Here is a 17,942-nt window from a genome sequence, read left to right on the forward strand (position 1 = left end):
GTGGGGTGTGCTGTTTCTGATCATTTTCCCATGTGTTTAGTTGGTTTGAGATCTGTTGAAAGAATTTGCCATTTTATGGTTCACACAGTCTTACGGCTCATCAAATCATTTACTGACTACTTGCCCCATTCTTGTAGAGGAAGAAGCCACACCCAGCAGGATAGAAAATATTTTCATGCAGTGAGGGTTATAATGCAGAATGGCTTTGTATTTACTATTATTATTCACAAATGTCAAGAAAGTGCTTCCTAGCTTCTTTCAATGTCTCATTTTTTTAGTGTTTTGATTCTGCAAGTGCAGGGAGTAGGTTTTTTAGTGTAATGCTGATCTGAACAAAATGTTTAGATTACTTTTATGTCACATTAAAAGGCATTACCAACTGCTCAGACATGAACTCATTTATTGATAACAACATCCAGCGCCATTTATTGTGCATTATTGTTTTTTCCCTCTAATTGCTGTATAACTATATGGTGCTTCAATTGTGAAATTCAAATGATCCCATGGTTATCTAGCAAATATGATGAAAAACAATAATGATTGACTCATAATGGCAAGGTCCAGGCTGACTCATTCCACTCATCCAAGTCTGGGGATGTTTTTTTCTGCCACGGTGTCAGTAGCCAGTGACTGTTTGTTTCCCTTCAGGACACAGTGATCTATGACCGTCTGGCCGACAGCTCGAGGTACAAAGAGATCACATTGAAGCACCTGGAACAGTTTGCCACTGAGGGTGAGTGGACAAACATTGCCCCCTGTCTGCTAGAAGTAAAACATCATTTAGGATGTTTTTGATATCCATGCATGCCTTGTTTATTTCTTCCTTAATTCTTTCTTAATCACCCTCCATAATCAGTTGGAATGGGAGTAAGGCATTTTTTTCTTTGTTAGAGTTTATGTCATGGGCCATATTTGGATGGTCGTTTAATGTCAGTATGATATGAATGAAGGAACACCATGTAAGACAATGGAGCTGACAGAAGCTAAGACTCTTTTAGCTCTGGGCTCTTACTGCCCCCTTGTGAGACACCAGCAAAATGATGTCATCGGCAGTATTTGATCTAGGCTAAAGATAGCATTCAGGACAAATTTTGATGATCCAGTCACAGTAATTTGTGAGGGACTCAACAAAACATAATAACTTCTTTGAGTGTTTTTAAAGTGACAATAACTCTTAATAACTGCATAAATTTAAGGATTTGATACTTAATGAAAATGTTACTCGCCTTTAAATGGAGATGTAGCAGTATTAACTTCTTCTGTACATTCTGTAGAAACATACTGACATGAACAACAAATGCATCATTATCAATACTGCATGCCTCACATACCTGTTTAGACTTGGGTCAAACAGTATTTTGTATTAAATCTACTTGGAGTACCAGATGTTGGTTTACTATATCAGGGTAATTTAGATAGTGTGAGTTAAATTATTAAGTTGTGAGTTATGGAAAGGTATACCTATTTGATTTAAATATAGGCTATTCCTGTAAAATATAGCTATCTCCTGTGATGTACTTTTTCCTGGCACTTGTTATCTTGTTCTTTGTGGCTAATGTGGCTAACTCCACCCATGCAACACTTTCCAGCAAAAACATATGCCAAGATGATTAAAAAAAACAGAATTTCTGTGGTGGTTTCAGCAGTTTATAAAGGTGATGAAAATTAGATTGGTAATTTGAATAAAAAAAAAAAAAAAAAAAAAAAAAAATGTACATTTTTACAGTAGGCATAGATCCACTATAATTTCTCACATTGTGGTATTTGAGCCAGGTCTTCTGATATTGTTCCCTGCCTCCAGGGCTGCGTACTCTGTGCTTTGCGGTGGCAGACATCAGTGAGTCGTCCTATCAGCAGTGGCAGGAGGTCCACCACAGAGCCTGTACCTCGATGCAGAACAGAGCCCTGAAGATGGAGGAGAGCTATGAGCTGATAGAGAAGGTGAGATGTGAATCGCACACCCACAAAATTAGATAGATGCATAAACTTTTGTTACATCAGTTACAGTATCAGTCCCTGAACGTCAACACCGTGACCACCTGGTCTGTTCCCCGCTCTGTCCCCTAGCCCACCAGCCGTGTACCAGCTAAGAAACCTTTAATCTTGAAATGCAGTCAGCTTGGCAAGTGAGATTATGAGCTTTTTATTTACCTGGCTGCTTATGGCCTTCACCTAATGTACACTGTTTCATACAAACCATCTGTTTAATAGCTCTCAGTGCATCTACAGCACAATCAAACTGTTTTTCTTTGTTTAAGCCGAGTTCCTGCATAATTAATGCCACACATAGAAATCTGAAAAGGTTCACAATTTTGTGTGAGTATGTGTCATTTCAAGATATTACCAGGAAGCTGTGTAATCAGTTTTCTATGAGGAACATTTATGTGGAAGCGCTAGTCAAACACAGGCAGCCACTCTCATAAATCAGCCGTCTGGTGTGTTCTTCGTGGCTGCTCAAGGCTGCCCAAAACAAATGGACGCAATCAATCATGAAATAAACATGAAGCTGTCTGAGAGGAGAATGCAGTACATAGCTCAGTGGGTAGAGCATGACACTGAAGTGCCAGGGTTTGGGTTTGCATTCTCCCTTGGATCACCCATACTTAAAAATATATATAGGCATACATTAACACCACAAGATGGCACAGTGGAGTTGCAGTAATATTGGAAATCCAAGGTGGGGTGAACCAGCCAATAATCTCTGCCTCTCCTCATCTCCCAAAAATATAGCCCACAGAGATCAGTCACAGTAGATACAATGAACTGTAATATAATGAACTACAGATATGATAAAATAAACAACTTGAAGTAGTCATGCACAATAGTGGTGTATAATAAAAATACATGTAAAATTAACTTCTTTTTTTCCCTTTGAATTTTTAATTAATACAATATCAAAGTTGCCTTCTGAAAATGGCTTTCTTGAATCACTGCTTTGAATGCTGAGATGTCCTAAAATTGACCAAGATTACCCCCACCACTGAGTGTGTCTTCCAGCGTGGGGCATTAAAGGTTATGGGGAATTGCCATGTTGTTAAACTAAACGGTGAAAATCACTCTGTTTCTAGTAACCTGTTCGCACAGATGCCTATGCTAGCACTTAAACATGCATTATGAATGATCATATAATAATAATTATCATAATTTATCATATAGTATGGTCTGTAGATTTCAGTTTTCAAGAATGAAATATTAACTAACCTAATTTGGCCAGTGTTTATATTTGAAACTTGTTCAGGTGAGAAACCATGTATTCTCTCACTTGATTTATTTTGTCTAAAAATGTCTGGCGATACCCCCAGACTTAGCTGCATATCAGTTAAAATTACTCAAGTTTTCACTCACTTACAAGTTATACTTTACCCTTGAGATAATGCTAATCTGAGATAATATTTATGCTGTACTAGATAAATACTGGTAAACTTTGGTCATTGCAGATTTATTAATGTATTTTCTCAGCCATCTTGGTTGGCCAGTATCAGGCCTTTGGAGGCTATACTATTCTAAAAACATATTGTAGTAAACTTTCATAGTAAAGTGAACTAACTTGTTTATTTTTATATATACCAGCTACTGATGGTGGTGGAGTTAGTTTCCTTGTCTGACATCCTTGTATTATATTCAAAGTAAGCTGGTCACATCTTTGTTGGATTAGTTGCTTATCTAATTTATTGAATAGTTTAGTATTCATTTAATTGTTTCCTGGACTGCTTAATTTTTGTTTCAGAAAATTAGCTCTAACAAGATGGAATACTTGAAAAATGAAGTCAGTAGACCAGTATTATATAAAACCACAAGGAAGAAAGGGCAGGAGATGCTTTTGCATATAGTAGCTGGTGAATTCAGATCAGTGCCAGCCACTATCAATCCTGCCTTCCAAACTGACATCAAACATAGAACCCCTAAATGATGGCTAGTCACATGTGGCACATTGAACAAATATGCCACATGACTGATGGCTGATGTTATTTTTTACTCAAGCCAGAGGAGAAATCCCAGATCCCAGTAGTTTTTACCATAATTTACCAAGATCACATTAAACCTCCACCACTCTTGTAAGAATAAAATAATTCACTCCAAATGGCAAATGAGGCCTCATCATCAAACAAAAACATGTTCTCCTGCAGGCATGGTTTTTCCTGCTGTGTGGTTTTATGTAAGTAGAGGGGACGGTGCTGCAGACATACAGACAGCAGAGCTTGACTCAACCAGTGCTTCTCTTGCCTCGCATTTACAGCTGCTTCTTGTCTCCTTTCCACTCTTGGGTGCTGTCAAAGCTTTGGTTCTCCGCTGGGCATTACGAGTCCACAACTTGTCCCAAAGAAAAACACACCTATCGTGTGTGGGTGTTTGCATTTGTTTGTGTGGATGGGTGGGTGAATGGGCAGGAATGTGAGAGGCCATGCCCAATTATGTGCAAGCACACGCACACACACACACACACACACACACACACACACATATACATACATACATATATATAATCAAATGAACTCACACACACACACACACACACACACACACACACACACACACACACACACACACAGAACTGCATTCTACTGATCCAAAACTCCTTAAACCCTGGTGGCTTTACAGGGTGATAAACAAGAGCAGCTGAAGAGGGAAAAAACATGACTGTGAGTGAGTGACATAGTCCCGGCCTATTCCCAGCATAGTTCTCTGACACATGACATTGTAAAGCCCCCCTCCTGGTAAGATCTCCACTTGCTGACCTTTTTTCCTATTTTCTCTTTCTTCATGGTACAGAACCTGCAGCTCCTAGGTGCCACAGCAATAGAGGACAAGCTCCAGGATAAGGTGCCTGAAACCATTGAGACTCTGATAAAGGCTGACATCAAGATCTGGATTCTCACCGGGGACAAACAGGAAACAGCCATCAATATTGGTGAGTCTCAGTGAGAGTAAAATGTAGGAGGTCATTGGACTTGATTATTTATAAGGACGCTGGTCTGATGTATATCATATAAATGAATGCCACACTGTTATAACTGTTATATCAAAAGGTTAATAATAATAGTAAGAAGATACTTGAGTGTTCAGTGAAGAGGAATTCTCTCTTTATATGCCCCCCATAGGGAGATCAGAGGTCAGTAATAGAGTAGCAAACCTTGATTTAATAGGAAATCATTGGGAATCAGTGACACTTAAACAGGGCTGGTACACATTCAGTGCTGCCAGTTGTCAAATAGCAGACCAGTCTGATGACCTAATCTTACTTGGTCAGGAGCTTAGGCAGAGCATACTAACAGTGTCACAGAGTGGTGCTTCTAAGATCAAATAGTGAATCCCGTGCATTTACAACCTCTACAGAAATTACTGTGACAACCATTTGTGGTCAAGGAGTCCCATAAAAATTCCTGCATCATGATATACTGTGGCTCCACCAGTGTACTTGGTCTCAGACCAGATGGAAAGTCACAGGTGAGCCTGGCTTGTGGTGTATGGAGAAGTCTGTGCCAGCCTCTGACAGGTAGTGCTGTCAGCTCTGTGGTCATTCCTTAGCCAGCAAGACAAACTACTGACAGGCAGAATGTTTCTCCATTGGGTCTCTGTAGCAGAAGCATCTGTTGCAGAATGCAAGATGATATATGAGCAAATAACACTGCACTTTCACATAAAAGGGTCCCCTATGTGTTTTATAACCTGTGTTATCATATGGTGTTATCATAAAGTCAATGAACTAACATTGGGTAAGCAAAGTAGTCCACCTTCCTCTTCGTTTAAGGGTCTGGCCATTAATAGACCATAGATGTGGCTGAATTAGTGAAATTACTACAAACGAGGCAACCTCGAAAACAGCCAACTTGTTAAAAGGGCCCGGAAAAATAGATATTAAAAGCACCTCCGTTTGTGGCTACCTACCACTGTGGGCTGGCTGAATCAGCCCTTTGTGCCCACCATGCCCAGATGTGAGGGGGCTCCTCAAAAACACATGCTCAAGGGAAGTATTTTTGCAGGTCCGCTGCTTGACTGAGTAGCTCTGTAAAAGCTCCTCTCAATATTGACTTTGTTTTTTATTATTTTCCTCGCTGAAAGACGATCCCCATTGCTGAGGTTCATGGCACACCTTTCACCACTCTGAACTGGTGAATTAAACTCATCACATTTGGGTTTTTATACAGTTTTTGGTGACTTGAACCACCTGAATAGGACTCTTTGCACACCATCGTGTGCAAAAATGCAGTTGAAATGCAGCTGAGTTTACTTGTTTAAACATATTTAAGATGCTGAAACATGGCAGGACCAGTTTGATCTGACTTCTGTCACGCCAGAGGCTGTAAAGACTGTCAGTGTTTCAGTCTTGTCCTGTTCCCCAATCCTGACCTATTGTGACATAACCACTCAACAACTTATGTCTGGCTGTGTGAGGAGAGAGCAGTGTTTGCTCTGGGACAGGCTGTTAGTGCTCTGAGCTGTCCTTGGTTTAAGGGTTATGATGTTCAGGGCGGACCAAGGCCAAACACTCCGTGAAAGCACACTGCCTGCTGCTCAGCCTGTTGGTAAACTCTGCTCACTCCACTGCTAAAGGTATCACAGATGGGAAGACGGGCACATAAACAGCACTTTGTTAATCTTGGCCAGTGGGTGCATCGTCCCCTCTAGCAGAGAGACATGAAAGGGTAAATATGCCACCTGATCTGCCAAAACAAATACAAGCCCCCATAGTACCTGCCTTTCTACCTACCTCACCATGCACAGCTATTAATCTCAGTTCCTCACTCTTCCTTCCTCCCTTTCCTCCCTCCCAAAATCCTAGTGCCCTCTATTTGGCATCCATTTTGAGAGCCTTCTGTGCCCATAATTTGTGTCTTAAATTGCTGCTCCCATTGGAATACTGTGTGACATTAGTGTCGCTGTTACACATTCCCTATCTCCTTTGGGAGCAGTGTTTAGTTCCGCCTGAGCTGAAGAAAGGCCAGGAATTTAACTTTGTCTTGTGAAATAAAAAGGGCAGTGAAATGAGCTTAAGGTAAACACATTAGGCGGAAGGGCTGTGGCGGGAATGGACAGGAGGGATGAAGGCAGAGACAGTGTTGATACGGGGAGACATTTTCCACACATTGGCAAATTTTTGGAAGTTTGCACCATAACACTTAAGAAAGCGATCTGCCAGACCAACTCTGGAGCTGATACTTCCCCATTTACTCATACAAGCCCCCCTAGCCATTGTAGCTGAGTTAATACTTCATTTGTGTGTGTGTGTGTGTGTGTGTGTGTGTGTGTGTGTGTGTGTGTGTGTGTGTGTGTGTGTGTGCGTGCATGCGTGTGTGTGTGTGTGTGTCTGTGTGTCTCTGTGTGTGTGTGTGTGTGTGTGTGTGTGTGTGTGTGTATCTGTCTGTGTCTGATTTGTACATAATCTTACCTCAGTTTCACTTATATATAATACCACCCATGTATCCACAGGTTTGAGGTATATGGTGAACCTCCTTTAAGAAACAAAACCCCTTGAAAAACAAAAGCAAATTAATGGATCCCACAAATATTCATCTGTTCATGCCACAGATGGCTGCCTTCTTGTACTGCAGAGGGATTAGGGTGAGGCCAGGGTTCCTAAGACATTTTTGCTTGCCCCCATGGGAGTCTATCTGCCACGTTGCTGGTGACCCTAAGCATCCGTCCCAGCCAAGAGCTGCGGTGGAAGCTCCCCAGGGAGCCATGCTGGGCAACACAGGAGTAACTGCCCATTCAAACAGGAAACTGACAAACCCCTGCAAACCAAACTCATTAGTCATGTCCTGAGATGCTGGCCCTGAACTGTAACATTTTAATTAGTGTCCTTTAATATGCTATAGTACTATATCCTGCAGTGTGCTTAAATTAGTCTTTTTTGTTTTGTTTTTCTGTTTGGTATTGTATTTCTTTCTTTCTTTTACCCTATCATTGTGTTTGGATCCCAACAAGTCAAGTTGTCTCATAAGATTCATGCTAACTAATAAAACTAAAATAAACTGATACAGTGAAAATGTGAAGTCTCAGTGAACAGTGAAGTCTCTTTCAGTAGGGATTTAATTAATTTCTGCCCCATTTATAAATAAGGATAGACACAAAGAAGTGGAGGACATGAACTAGATTTCGATTCTTGATTGCTTGAACTTACTGTATGCTGAGATATCTTATCACTGTAATACATTGCATTGCTTTGTTTTTTTGTTTCTTTTCTATCTATCTATCTATCTATCTATCTGTTTAACTGTCTGTCTAGCTATCTGCTGTATGAAACTTTCAGCTACATCTTTGTTTGTTTCCCTGTTTTACTGTAGGACATTCATGCAAACTTCTGACCAAGAATATGGGCATGTTGGTGATCAACGAAGACACTCTTGATGTGAGTATTCAGTAGTAGCACACCCACAAAAATTTCAACTTCTGTGCATCCAGGAACAGCAACCAAAACCAACTCACTTTGAGCTGACTGAAAAACTTTTTTATTTTTGCACTGAACAGCCTGGCAAAATGGCATATACATGCCATTTTTCATGAGTCTGCTGCTTTTTGTCATCTATACAGGATTTTTTTTCTTTTTTTTTTTTTTTTTTTTTTTTTTGTTATTTTAGTTTACAATTATTGTTGTTATTATTATTTCTTTGTTTTGAGTCTGTCACTCAGTTTCAAATAAATCTCTTTCCTTCGTTTCAGCACTATTTACAAGAACAATTTGGTTTACACTGCTTGCATCCTACACCCTACAAAGTGACATAGCGGCAATAAAATTGCACTGACCCATTGGTAATGTAATTTAGTTTACAAGACCAGGCTTTGGACACCAGGCTTAAGCCTGTGTTTCTAATACTATTTCATCTGGCAATGTGCTATCAGGAAAACAAAGGAGAACATTTGAGTTGGATGATATGTCAGGGGAGAGTGGTGAGGGGATTGTTTGCAAAGAATTATTCGAAACACTTTATTGTAGGGTACACTCATTTTTTATTATTTATTGGTGTGAGTATTAGTAATCTGTTTTGTAGTATTAATACTATTGTGGTTATTGTTGTTGTTGTTGGTGTTGTTGTTGTTATTGTTATATGCTTACTAAGTAAGTAGTTAGTAAGTAAGTAGAGACACCTGAATTAAAACCTTTACACAATTTTCCCAGTATGGGGTCAGTAAGGAACTAATTGTAATAATTAATCTCCTGTGCTAAGATTTATTTAATGATCTTCATTCATGTCTAACTAAAAACAGTGCAGATTATTATCAGTAGTATTATTATTATTATTGTTGTTGTTGTTGTTGTTGTTGTTGTTGTTGTTATTATTCAGAATTAAATGCAGTGGGTTCAGCTATTTGACAGTTTCTGATATATTTGTCATATAGCCATTGTCATATAGGCACTCATTGCATTGTTCTAAATGTCTAAATGAAAAACTCTACCCACACAGAACTATAAGCACGGTGAAACAACTGATGAGAATTGTTTACAAAACACTGATGGATCCATGAAAGACTTAAAAAAGAAGAAATGACGATGGTATGTTCTTGCTTGAGCACAGCCATAGATGGAGAAGAAACTCAAGGACTGGTCTTAGTGTTGTAGACAAGGAGGAGGGAATGATGGGAAGAAGGCGATAAAGAAATGGAGGAAAGGAGGGGGGTGAGGCAAGGGAGTGATGACGGACGGCCTTCACTCTGTCAGCCAGTCGTTAAGCGTGATAAATGGAGTGGAGGTAAAAATTTGGGGTCGGTGCATTCATAAAGCACACGGACCGGCCCTTTGAAATGTCAGCTCCCATTCTCCTGTGGTTGCACAGATGCTTACATAAGGCAGTTTGTTATAACGCAAAGGGAGAAACTCTCCTCCACAAAGACTGAGCGGGCTCAGTGAACAGAGGGCCAAGCAGCAGTGCTGGTAATTTGGAGTGCTCTCATGTTGCGAGAGAAAGTAATTGGAGCATGTCTTCCTTCTCCGCTGTGTTTAGAAATCATTATCAAAGAGAGGACAAAGTTTTAGATGTCTTGAAAGTGCTCCATCTGCTGTATAAAATTTTACAAGTACTGAAATTCCAAACATGAAACTTGTTCTCCTAGGATTAGGCAGTTTGCAAAAGGTATATCTTCCCTTCAGTAATTGAATCATGTTTAATGAGGAACGGGGTGCCTGCTGTTAGAATATTACAGTCTTCTTCAGATTATAGTCACAGGCATACTTAACTTAACTTGTTTGTTTACTCCAAAATCAGTGTCTGCTCTACTCCATGAGGTTAAAGGTCAAGAGACATAGGCAGAATATACCCTGGGATTACATTTTTTCCCCCTGCATATCATTTGTCCAGCTAGTTGATCTCTGATGACAGGTGAAGCTGCAGTATATCTAGATGGGTCAGAGCAGTGGCACAGAACTGCAAGTCCCTGTATGTGTGTCTGAATGGAAATAGAAAATTTAAAATATGGCCTTGCGTATCTATTTGACAGTTTAATCCTCTATATATTAAAATTCAGCGGATGCAAATAATGCTCTGTGTGTGTGTGTGTGTGTGTGTGTGTGTGTGTGTGTGTGTGTGTGTGTGTGTGTGTGTGTCCATGCACCTCTAGCCATGGTGAGGCCTCCCTGTTACCTCTCAGTCTGTATAACTATGCCCATACAAATGTATAGATTCCTCATTGTGAGTGTCACGTCCTGTTGGCTATATCACTCAAGAGCTATATCAACAATGGAGCTCAGTCTTTATGGGAAGCTCTTGTGGATTTCTGAATGGTCGCCACATACCCATTCCCAAACCAAACACGAGCTAGTCACATAGGCTAAACTGCTCATTATAGCCATAACAAAGAGGCTTTAGGAGGAGACATGTAGCATTACTTCTAAAATTCCTCAGTGGAAATTAGGGGGGAAATGGCCGTCCTACTTGAGGAAATGGCTGTTATGGTAAACTGTGCTTATCACAATATGTGATGAATAGATTGTACCCCAAACACAGTGGATTCTTTCTCATACATACTGTATACCCGCTAATACTAAGTATGAACCCATGTTCATGCACACACCCAGATGTTCTCATCTAAAGTTGCACCCTCAACTGAGATGGAGATGTTCTCCTTGTGATTCCACAGTTGAATGTAGATGTCACACAATCCATGCCTACTCTGACATGCTCTGTTTCTCTCACACATGCACACACACGCACACACACACACACACACACACACACACACACACACACACACACACACACACACACACACACACACACACACTTGCTGGCTCATGTGCTGCTTTACAGCCCCATCAGGGATGACTATACTTGTGGAGAAACTGGCACAGCTGCCTTCTCCTTGTGTTCTCTTGTTCAGTTGCGCTCCTCTGTTAATCCATCATCTCTCTCTGTGCGTCTTTCTGCCCATGTCTCTCGCTCTTCCTCTCTCACTTTGTGAAATGTAAAGCCCCGCTTTCCAAATATTTCCTTTAAGATGGAGTTTCAGAGTTTTGTTATGCCAAGGGAGTGTTGCATGGTCCCTTTGGTACAATCTAACTGCTTTGAGGTGTCTGACCTCAACGGCGGACTAGACTCCTCCCTCCCTCTGCCATATTCATGGCCACCAGGTCACTGAGATTTCATAATGAGTACAGCTGCTCTGAACATCTGCTTGTGACATTAGGTGTGATAACCTTGCATGTATCATTCATGCAGTGTTCCAGCAAGGTCTGCAGCCCAGCTGAAGGTGTTATTCCCTCATGTGCTTGAAAAATCAGTTATGACACACACACGCACACACACACACACCTCGCATTCAGACCATTCCAGATACACCTGCCACACACCCTGTTCCATGAAAGCTATCTTTTAATTTACAGGTATATTTTTGTATCACTTCCCCCATACTCATGCATTTTTGTATTTTATTTTCTGCACATATCTGTGCAATGCCGTTTAATTAAAAAAAGGATCTCTTCAAGTACAACATGAATGTTTTCAGATTACAAGTCTACAAATATGAATACCCACTCAGAAATATGACATTACATATACATACACATTGCTAATGACATCATTACATTTACAGATTATAATATGTTTCCAAGTTGTAGGGCATAAAATCCTCATTTCATCCCCATAGAAGGTTATCTTTTGCAACAAGCCAATTTAATGATATTTGCTCTGTGCTTCAGTATGTACACACGTCAACTTCTGGAAGTAGAGTAAGTTTTTTTTTTAGAGTACTTGATCAAATCAGAAAATGTAGTTCTTTGGAGTTATGCCTTTATTAAACACAGATTATATGTTGTTAATGCACAGTGATTATTCTGTTTTGAAATTTCAGCTATCCTTACTCTCGCCAGTTAGGTTATATGCCTGAATGTCTCATGCAGTTGCTTGAGGCTTTTTTTTTTTTTTGCAGTTGAAGTTCAGGACCAGGTCTGACAGATGTCCACAAATTGCAGCATACTATAAATTTAGATTGTTTACCAAGGGAACCTTTTTTTTAGGCATAGAAGCTAGACTAAGAAGCCTGATGTCTTAATTTTGTGAATGTACGAGCCCAGCACAAGACTTCACATTTTTATGAGCACATTCATATAGTATCTGTTCTTGTCACTCTGAGAATGGTTTCATTATTGGTTTTATCTCCCCATGACTTTACCATCTGGAAAATGATGGAAGGTTGAATCAAGTGAGGATCTCACCAGTCTATTTGATTATACAGTAATTTGTTCACCCTCATATTTGTATTTTTTCATCATCACTTGTCATCATAGTTACATTAACAACCGAATAGTGAATATGATCCATTCAGATTCTGAACATAAGTTGTATAAATCATTGCCTCACAGGCAAGGTCAGGATTGGAGTCTAATGAGCATGTGAAATATGAACAGGACATCAAGGACAGCGACTATGCAGGAGCTCAGGATTAGCTATAAAAATGGAAAGATCTGTCTTACATTTTTAATAGTCTGTGTTGATTTAGAGACTTATAAAATACTTGTCCTCAGGGAATAAATTCAGGAGGTGTAGTATTGCACAAGGCAGAAATAGCCTCACAACCAGCATGCCAACTTTGCCAAGTCCTTTTTTGTGTTACCCTGCAAACTTAAAATTCTGTATTAATCGTCTGTGTAGATGACATATTACTCAAAGGATAATGTTTAATAGCGCAAGTCTTACCGTGGTTTAATGCATTTTCCAGCACCAAACACCATGCTAGTCTATACTCCCTAATCCTTGGAATAACAGTCTCTGTTTGCCACTTGAAAAATCGTGAAACATAAACCTACCAAAAACGCTGGGCTGATGATGCATATTTTTCAAGTCAGGGATGATTAAAATTGTTGGGGTTAATCAGACCAAAGAAATAATCTGCTTTGATCAAATTCAGCAGAGGCAGGACATTCCTGAGAAGAAAAAAAAAGAAAAAGAAAAAAAATTTAGACACTTAGAAGTCAACTGAAGCTAAGAACAAAATTCAGAAATAGTTAGGAAATAATCCCCTTTTATTGATGCCTCATAACATAAGCAGTTATTTTTTTTAATGAACCATCAAGCCATTGTTAATGAAGCATATACATATTTATGTGTTTTTTTGTATTTTCTTATTTTCAGTCATTGTGTGATGTGTCAGCTATAGCAAACCTATGCCAAACATTAATAAGCTTTTCCATATGCTACAGTATGAATGCTGTATTACCACTGCAGTAAAGCAATTTAGGGGTGACATACACCCCCAGTGAGATCACTGAAAAGAGTTTAATGAAAAACTCGAAAGATGGTCTCAGCTTTATTTTACATGGCCATATATGGCCATGTAAAATAATGGCCATGTGCATTTTATTAACTTTGTCAATACAAACTGTGGTGTTTTTGTACTAGTGTTATAATCGTCATCTATGTTTGTATTTGTTAACAAATGACAAAATACTTTAAAAGGAACAGGACAACTGCATTACCAACTAAACTAACAAATACAGTAGATGAATAAGTCAGCCATTTTTGCTTGCATGATCATGTACGTTAAGACCCACTCAGCAGGACAGAACTGGCATAAACAATAACATAGGTTTGTAATTCTAATTATGATGATAACTAATGTTCATGAATTATCTCTCTGTAAAGGGGACAAGGGAGACCCTCAGCCATCACTGTGGAATGCTGGGAGATGCCCTGTACAAGGAGAATGACTTTGCCCTCATCATCGATGGAAAGACTCTCAAATACGCCCTGACATTTGGAGCACGCCAGTACTTCCTGGACTTGGCTCTGTCCTGCAAAGCTGTCATATGTTGTAGGTAAGGTTTAGTCCATGCAACTCTTGGGAAAATCAAACAAGCCTGATCAAATCATCCCACGGATCAAAGTTTGCAAATATGGGAAGTATACTTGCAAAGAATCGTGTTTTTTTTTTTTTGTTTTTTTTGTTTGTTTGTTTTTTACCAGTGACATCAAATTCTGAGACCTCTACTGTAAGTACCACAAAGTACCACTCCTGTCCATTGTTTCAGACTCTAGTAATGACAAAAACAAAAACATTATGATCCTTGCCTCTCCGTTAGGGAGCTCTTACAGATGCTCCTATGAAAATTTGAGAAAAATCTATTAAATTGCTTTTGATTTCTGATATGCTGAATGTGGCTCTTGGTATTGGAATGAAGTATTTGTGAAATGCTTAAGTAACCTATGTCACCCTGCTACTGACCCAGTATTTCATATCAGGATTAGCAGCAGTGCATCAGTAAAGCAAATCAGGTCACAGTTTTTTAATTAAAAGCTGTATAGTTTGACATGCAAAAATCACTTTTTTCCACAAACGCCAATAGGTATTTTTATTGCAGCAATTAAAAATCTGTGAAAGTTGTAAGTTAAAAACAACAGCTCTAAAAATTATGAAGGTCCGCTGTGTTGACCTGCCCAGGCCACATAAATAAAAGGAAGCACTTAAGCGCTCAAGCGACCATGACTGGGTCCAGGGCCAGAAGTCAGCGCCATGTTCTCAGAACAACAGCAACCTTACAGGTGTCACACTATGACTTAATGCATTACGTCAGTTGTTTTATTTTATTTATTTATTTATTATTTTTTTTACCTGCATTTGCCTGGGGCACACTCTATGGGCACTAACAGCTGCTGGGAGATGAATTGAAGTCTCTTTAAGTCGGGAGAACATAACCATAAACAGTTTCACAGGAATTTGCTAGCTGAAGAAAGACGTGCAGTTTATGATGTCATCTCTGGAGACTGGCTGTACTGTACATCACCCCCCACACCTCTGGTTGACATAGAGGAAGCTCCTGTGTGGGAGGCTCTGGGCCTGGTTGTCACTGAGGGGATAAAGTAAAGCTTGAAATCTCGTAAAAGAGGAGTTATAGGATGTGTCAGACCCATCACATAATGATTGGCTGTACTTCATGGACCCAGTCAGGGAGGTTAAGTTAGTCAGACAGGGGTCTTGGGGGGGGGGGAGAAAGCAGCTGACAGGGGAAAGGAAAATATCTGTCATCTGCAATTATCTTACAGAAAATGACAAAATTTTGGATAATTCTTAAAGAAATATATTTCATACATAATGCCCCACATGTTTAGTATTTAGAGGCTATTATGTTCATGCAGCTGGCATACCTGACTGCCTCAGCTCTCTGTTCTGTGAGATGGAGGAAGAGCTTTGGGGTTTAAAAAATGCTGATCTCAAGACTTTATGAGAATAAATGTTTTTCTATGCGCACCTCAATTATATTGCTCAATTCTAGAAAAGTATGAAGTAGAATTTCCTGTGAGAAAATACATTCAAATGCATCCTGGAGTGATGTGAATAATCTGAGGCCAGCTTCTACTGACCATAATATGCCTTCCACTGTTCTTTGCACTATATTTGACCTGTTACCTTGTGCCATGTGTATCAGTACAGACTGGGATACTCCCATGTTATAAATGTTGCTGCATCAGTATTACCAAAGCAAATCTTTGCAAATCTTAACATGAGTCTGATTTAAATCCTGTTAAACAACCATTATGTAACATTCCCTATGTTTGTTTTCCTTTAGAGTATCTCCACTTCAGAAGTCAGAAGTAGTGGAAATGGTTAAGAAACAGGTGAAGGTGATCACACTGGCCATAGGTGACGGCGCCAATGATGTGGGCATGATCCAGACAGCTCATGTTGGTGTGGGAATCTCTGGCAATGAGGGACTGCAAGCAGCAAACTCCTCTGACTACTCCATTGCCCAGGTGAGCAGGGTGACAGGTACTTAGGCTACATCTGACAGGACAGAAGTGCCTTTCTTGTCATGTTTTTGCTAAATGAGCAATGGAGAACATTTTAATTAAACTCTTGCAGGTTCTAAGTTTGTTCACTTACTGTTGGAAATGAAAGGTAAAAATAACTTAAGTGGCAACTGTGCAAAGGGGCTGATGCCTAAATTAAAAGGCATAATTTTGCATTCACAGGCTAATTTTGATGGCTTCAATGTTAATTCACAGTTTGGAGGCTACATCAGTGCCTGCCTGGAGCATGCACTGCCATCAGGATTTGTGTAGTGAGAGAAAGCCTCATTCATCCATCTTTTTAACTATGTTAATCGATTACTCAAAGAATTAAGAGACAGACATGTGGAAAAACTCAAAAGGTAAATTTAAGTTAGACAGTTGTTTGTCCCTTGCAAAAGCATGTACTTTTTTGATAAGATGAAAACCATCATATTTATTATTTTTATTAAAATCTTTGTTTTTGAAGAAGAATGTTATATTACTGAAATGTTGAAATGTGAATTTTAACTTGGTATATGTGAGATTTGTGTAGGATTTAAAGTTTTCTGACCAGCTTTTTTTAAAATAGTGTGTTTGTCAATTGGATAGTACCGCAGGGATGTTGGTGTAAATTTCTTGTAAAAGTGAGATTCTACAAAATTTGCTTTTATTGTCTTCTGAAGTATAATAAGTGTCAATGATAACCTGACACATTATTGTGTGTAACCATAGATCATGTCTTTTGGAGCATAAGCTTCTACATCTGAGCTGCAGCACCTGCAAAACAAGCATTTGCCAACACCAAACTCCAACATAGCTATATAGAAAGAGATCCTGGTGAAATGCTATGTAAACACATTCTTATTTCCTAGTAACCGGTATGTCTGAAACTTGGCATTGATATGTGATAGCCCATAAGCAAGCAGAACTGTGCCAGCAACAAAAGCTATGGGGCTCTAATATCATACTTCTTTTTCTACACAGCGTGCCACTCAGTGCTTAGTGTTTCTATTATAGCCACAGGGCTTGAGAGTAAGGGAAGCCAATCGTTGGCTAAAACACAGCGCATTCTCTGTGCTTCAGCATCCAGTTACTCTTAGAGACTCAGGTTTGTCTTAAGTGCCCCTGTCCATCCATATGACACGCAGAATGCGTTTGTCTTTCAAAGACAGGTGGCCTCAAATAATCCATTTATGTTGTGTGCCAGCAAATTAAATTACTCCTCCAGACTTGTTGTGTTATCCCCTTATTAGCGTAACAGTACATTACGTGTAATTTGACGACTGCATGCTAAAATAAAATCTGGCAAGTTGTGTAACTTCTGCTTATTTTCTGTTCCTTTAGTGTTTATATGATATATGTTCTCCAACATCAAATGAGTTCTAAGATGTTGTAGTTTATTACTCAACCACTTCCTTATATTTTATAACTCTATAAAATTGTATATGGTAGACACAGTTTTTGTTAAAGCTCACTGGTATCTCTTGAGGCAAGTGGAAGGTGAAGAGGCTCTGGGCTGAGGCATCTCTGCTGTCTGTCTGTCATCAGCTCAGTTCTGTGTTAACAGATGTTTGATCTCACCATACTGAGTGTCAGAGAAACTGCAGGCTACTGGTCTGCTCGCATTTTTCTGAGGAATACTGCTGTTCTACTGAAAGAGCAAAATTGTGCCTAGAGATTTGTTATTTGATTTTATAGAGATATATTCAGGGTTTCCGCTACATGTAATTGATCGTGGCGCACCGC

General features: G+C 39.5%; 1 protein-coding gene across 8 annotated transcripts in view; it reads left to right on the plus strand.

Moving 5' to 3' along the window:
* Positions 1–17,942, plus strand: part of atp8a1 (ATPase phospholipid transporting 8A1) — a 123,150-nt gene that overhangs the window by 72,419 nt on the left and 32,789 nt on the right. For all 8 annotated transcript variants that reach the window (XR_003928831.1, XM_030061872.1, XM_030061875.1 and 5 more), the window contains 6 exons: positions 649–733; positions 1,802–1,941; positions 4,771–4,909; positions 8,286–8,350; positions 14,073–14,245; positions 15,995–16,178. Coding sequence is in view for 7 of the 8 variants with exons in the window: in XM_030061872.1 (XP_029917732.1) it covers positions 649–733; positions 1,802–1,941; positions 4,771–4,909; positions 8,286–8,350; positions 14,073–14,245; positions 15,995–16,178 (786 nt within the window). In the remaining variant the exon portion in view is untranslated. The remainder of the gene's footprint in view (positions 1–648; positions 734–1,801; positions 1,942–4,770; positions 4,910–8,285; positions 8,351–14,072; positions 14,246–15,994; positions 16,179–17,942) is intronic.

The sequence above is a fragment of the Myripristis murdjan genome, chromosome 10 (genome assembly GCF_902150065.1).
Source record: "Myripristis murdjan chromosome 10, fMyrMur1.1, whole genome shotgun sequence".
Classification (NCBI taxonomy): Eukaryota; Metazoa; Chordata; class Actinopteri; order Holocentriformes; family Holocentridae; genus Myripristis; species Myripristis murdjan.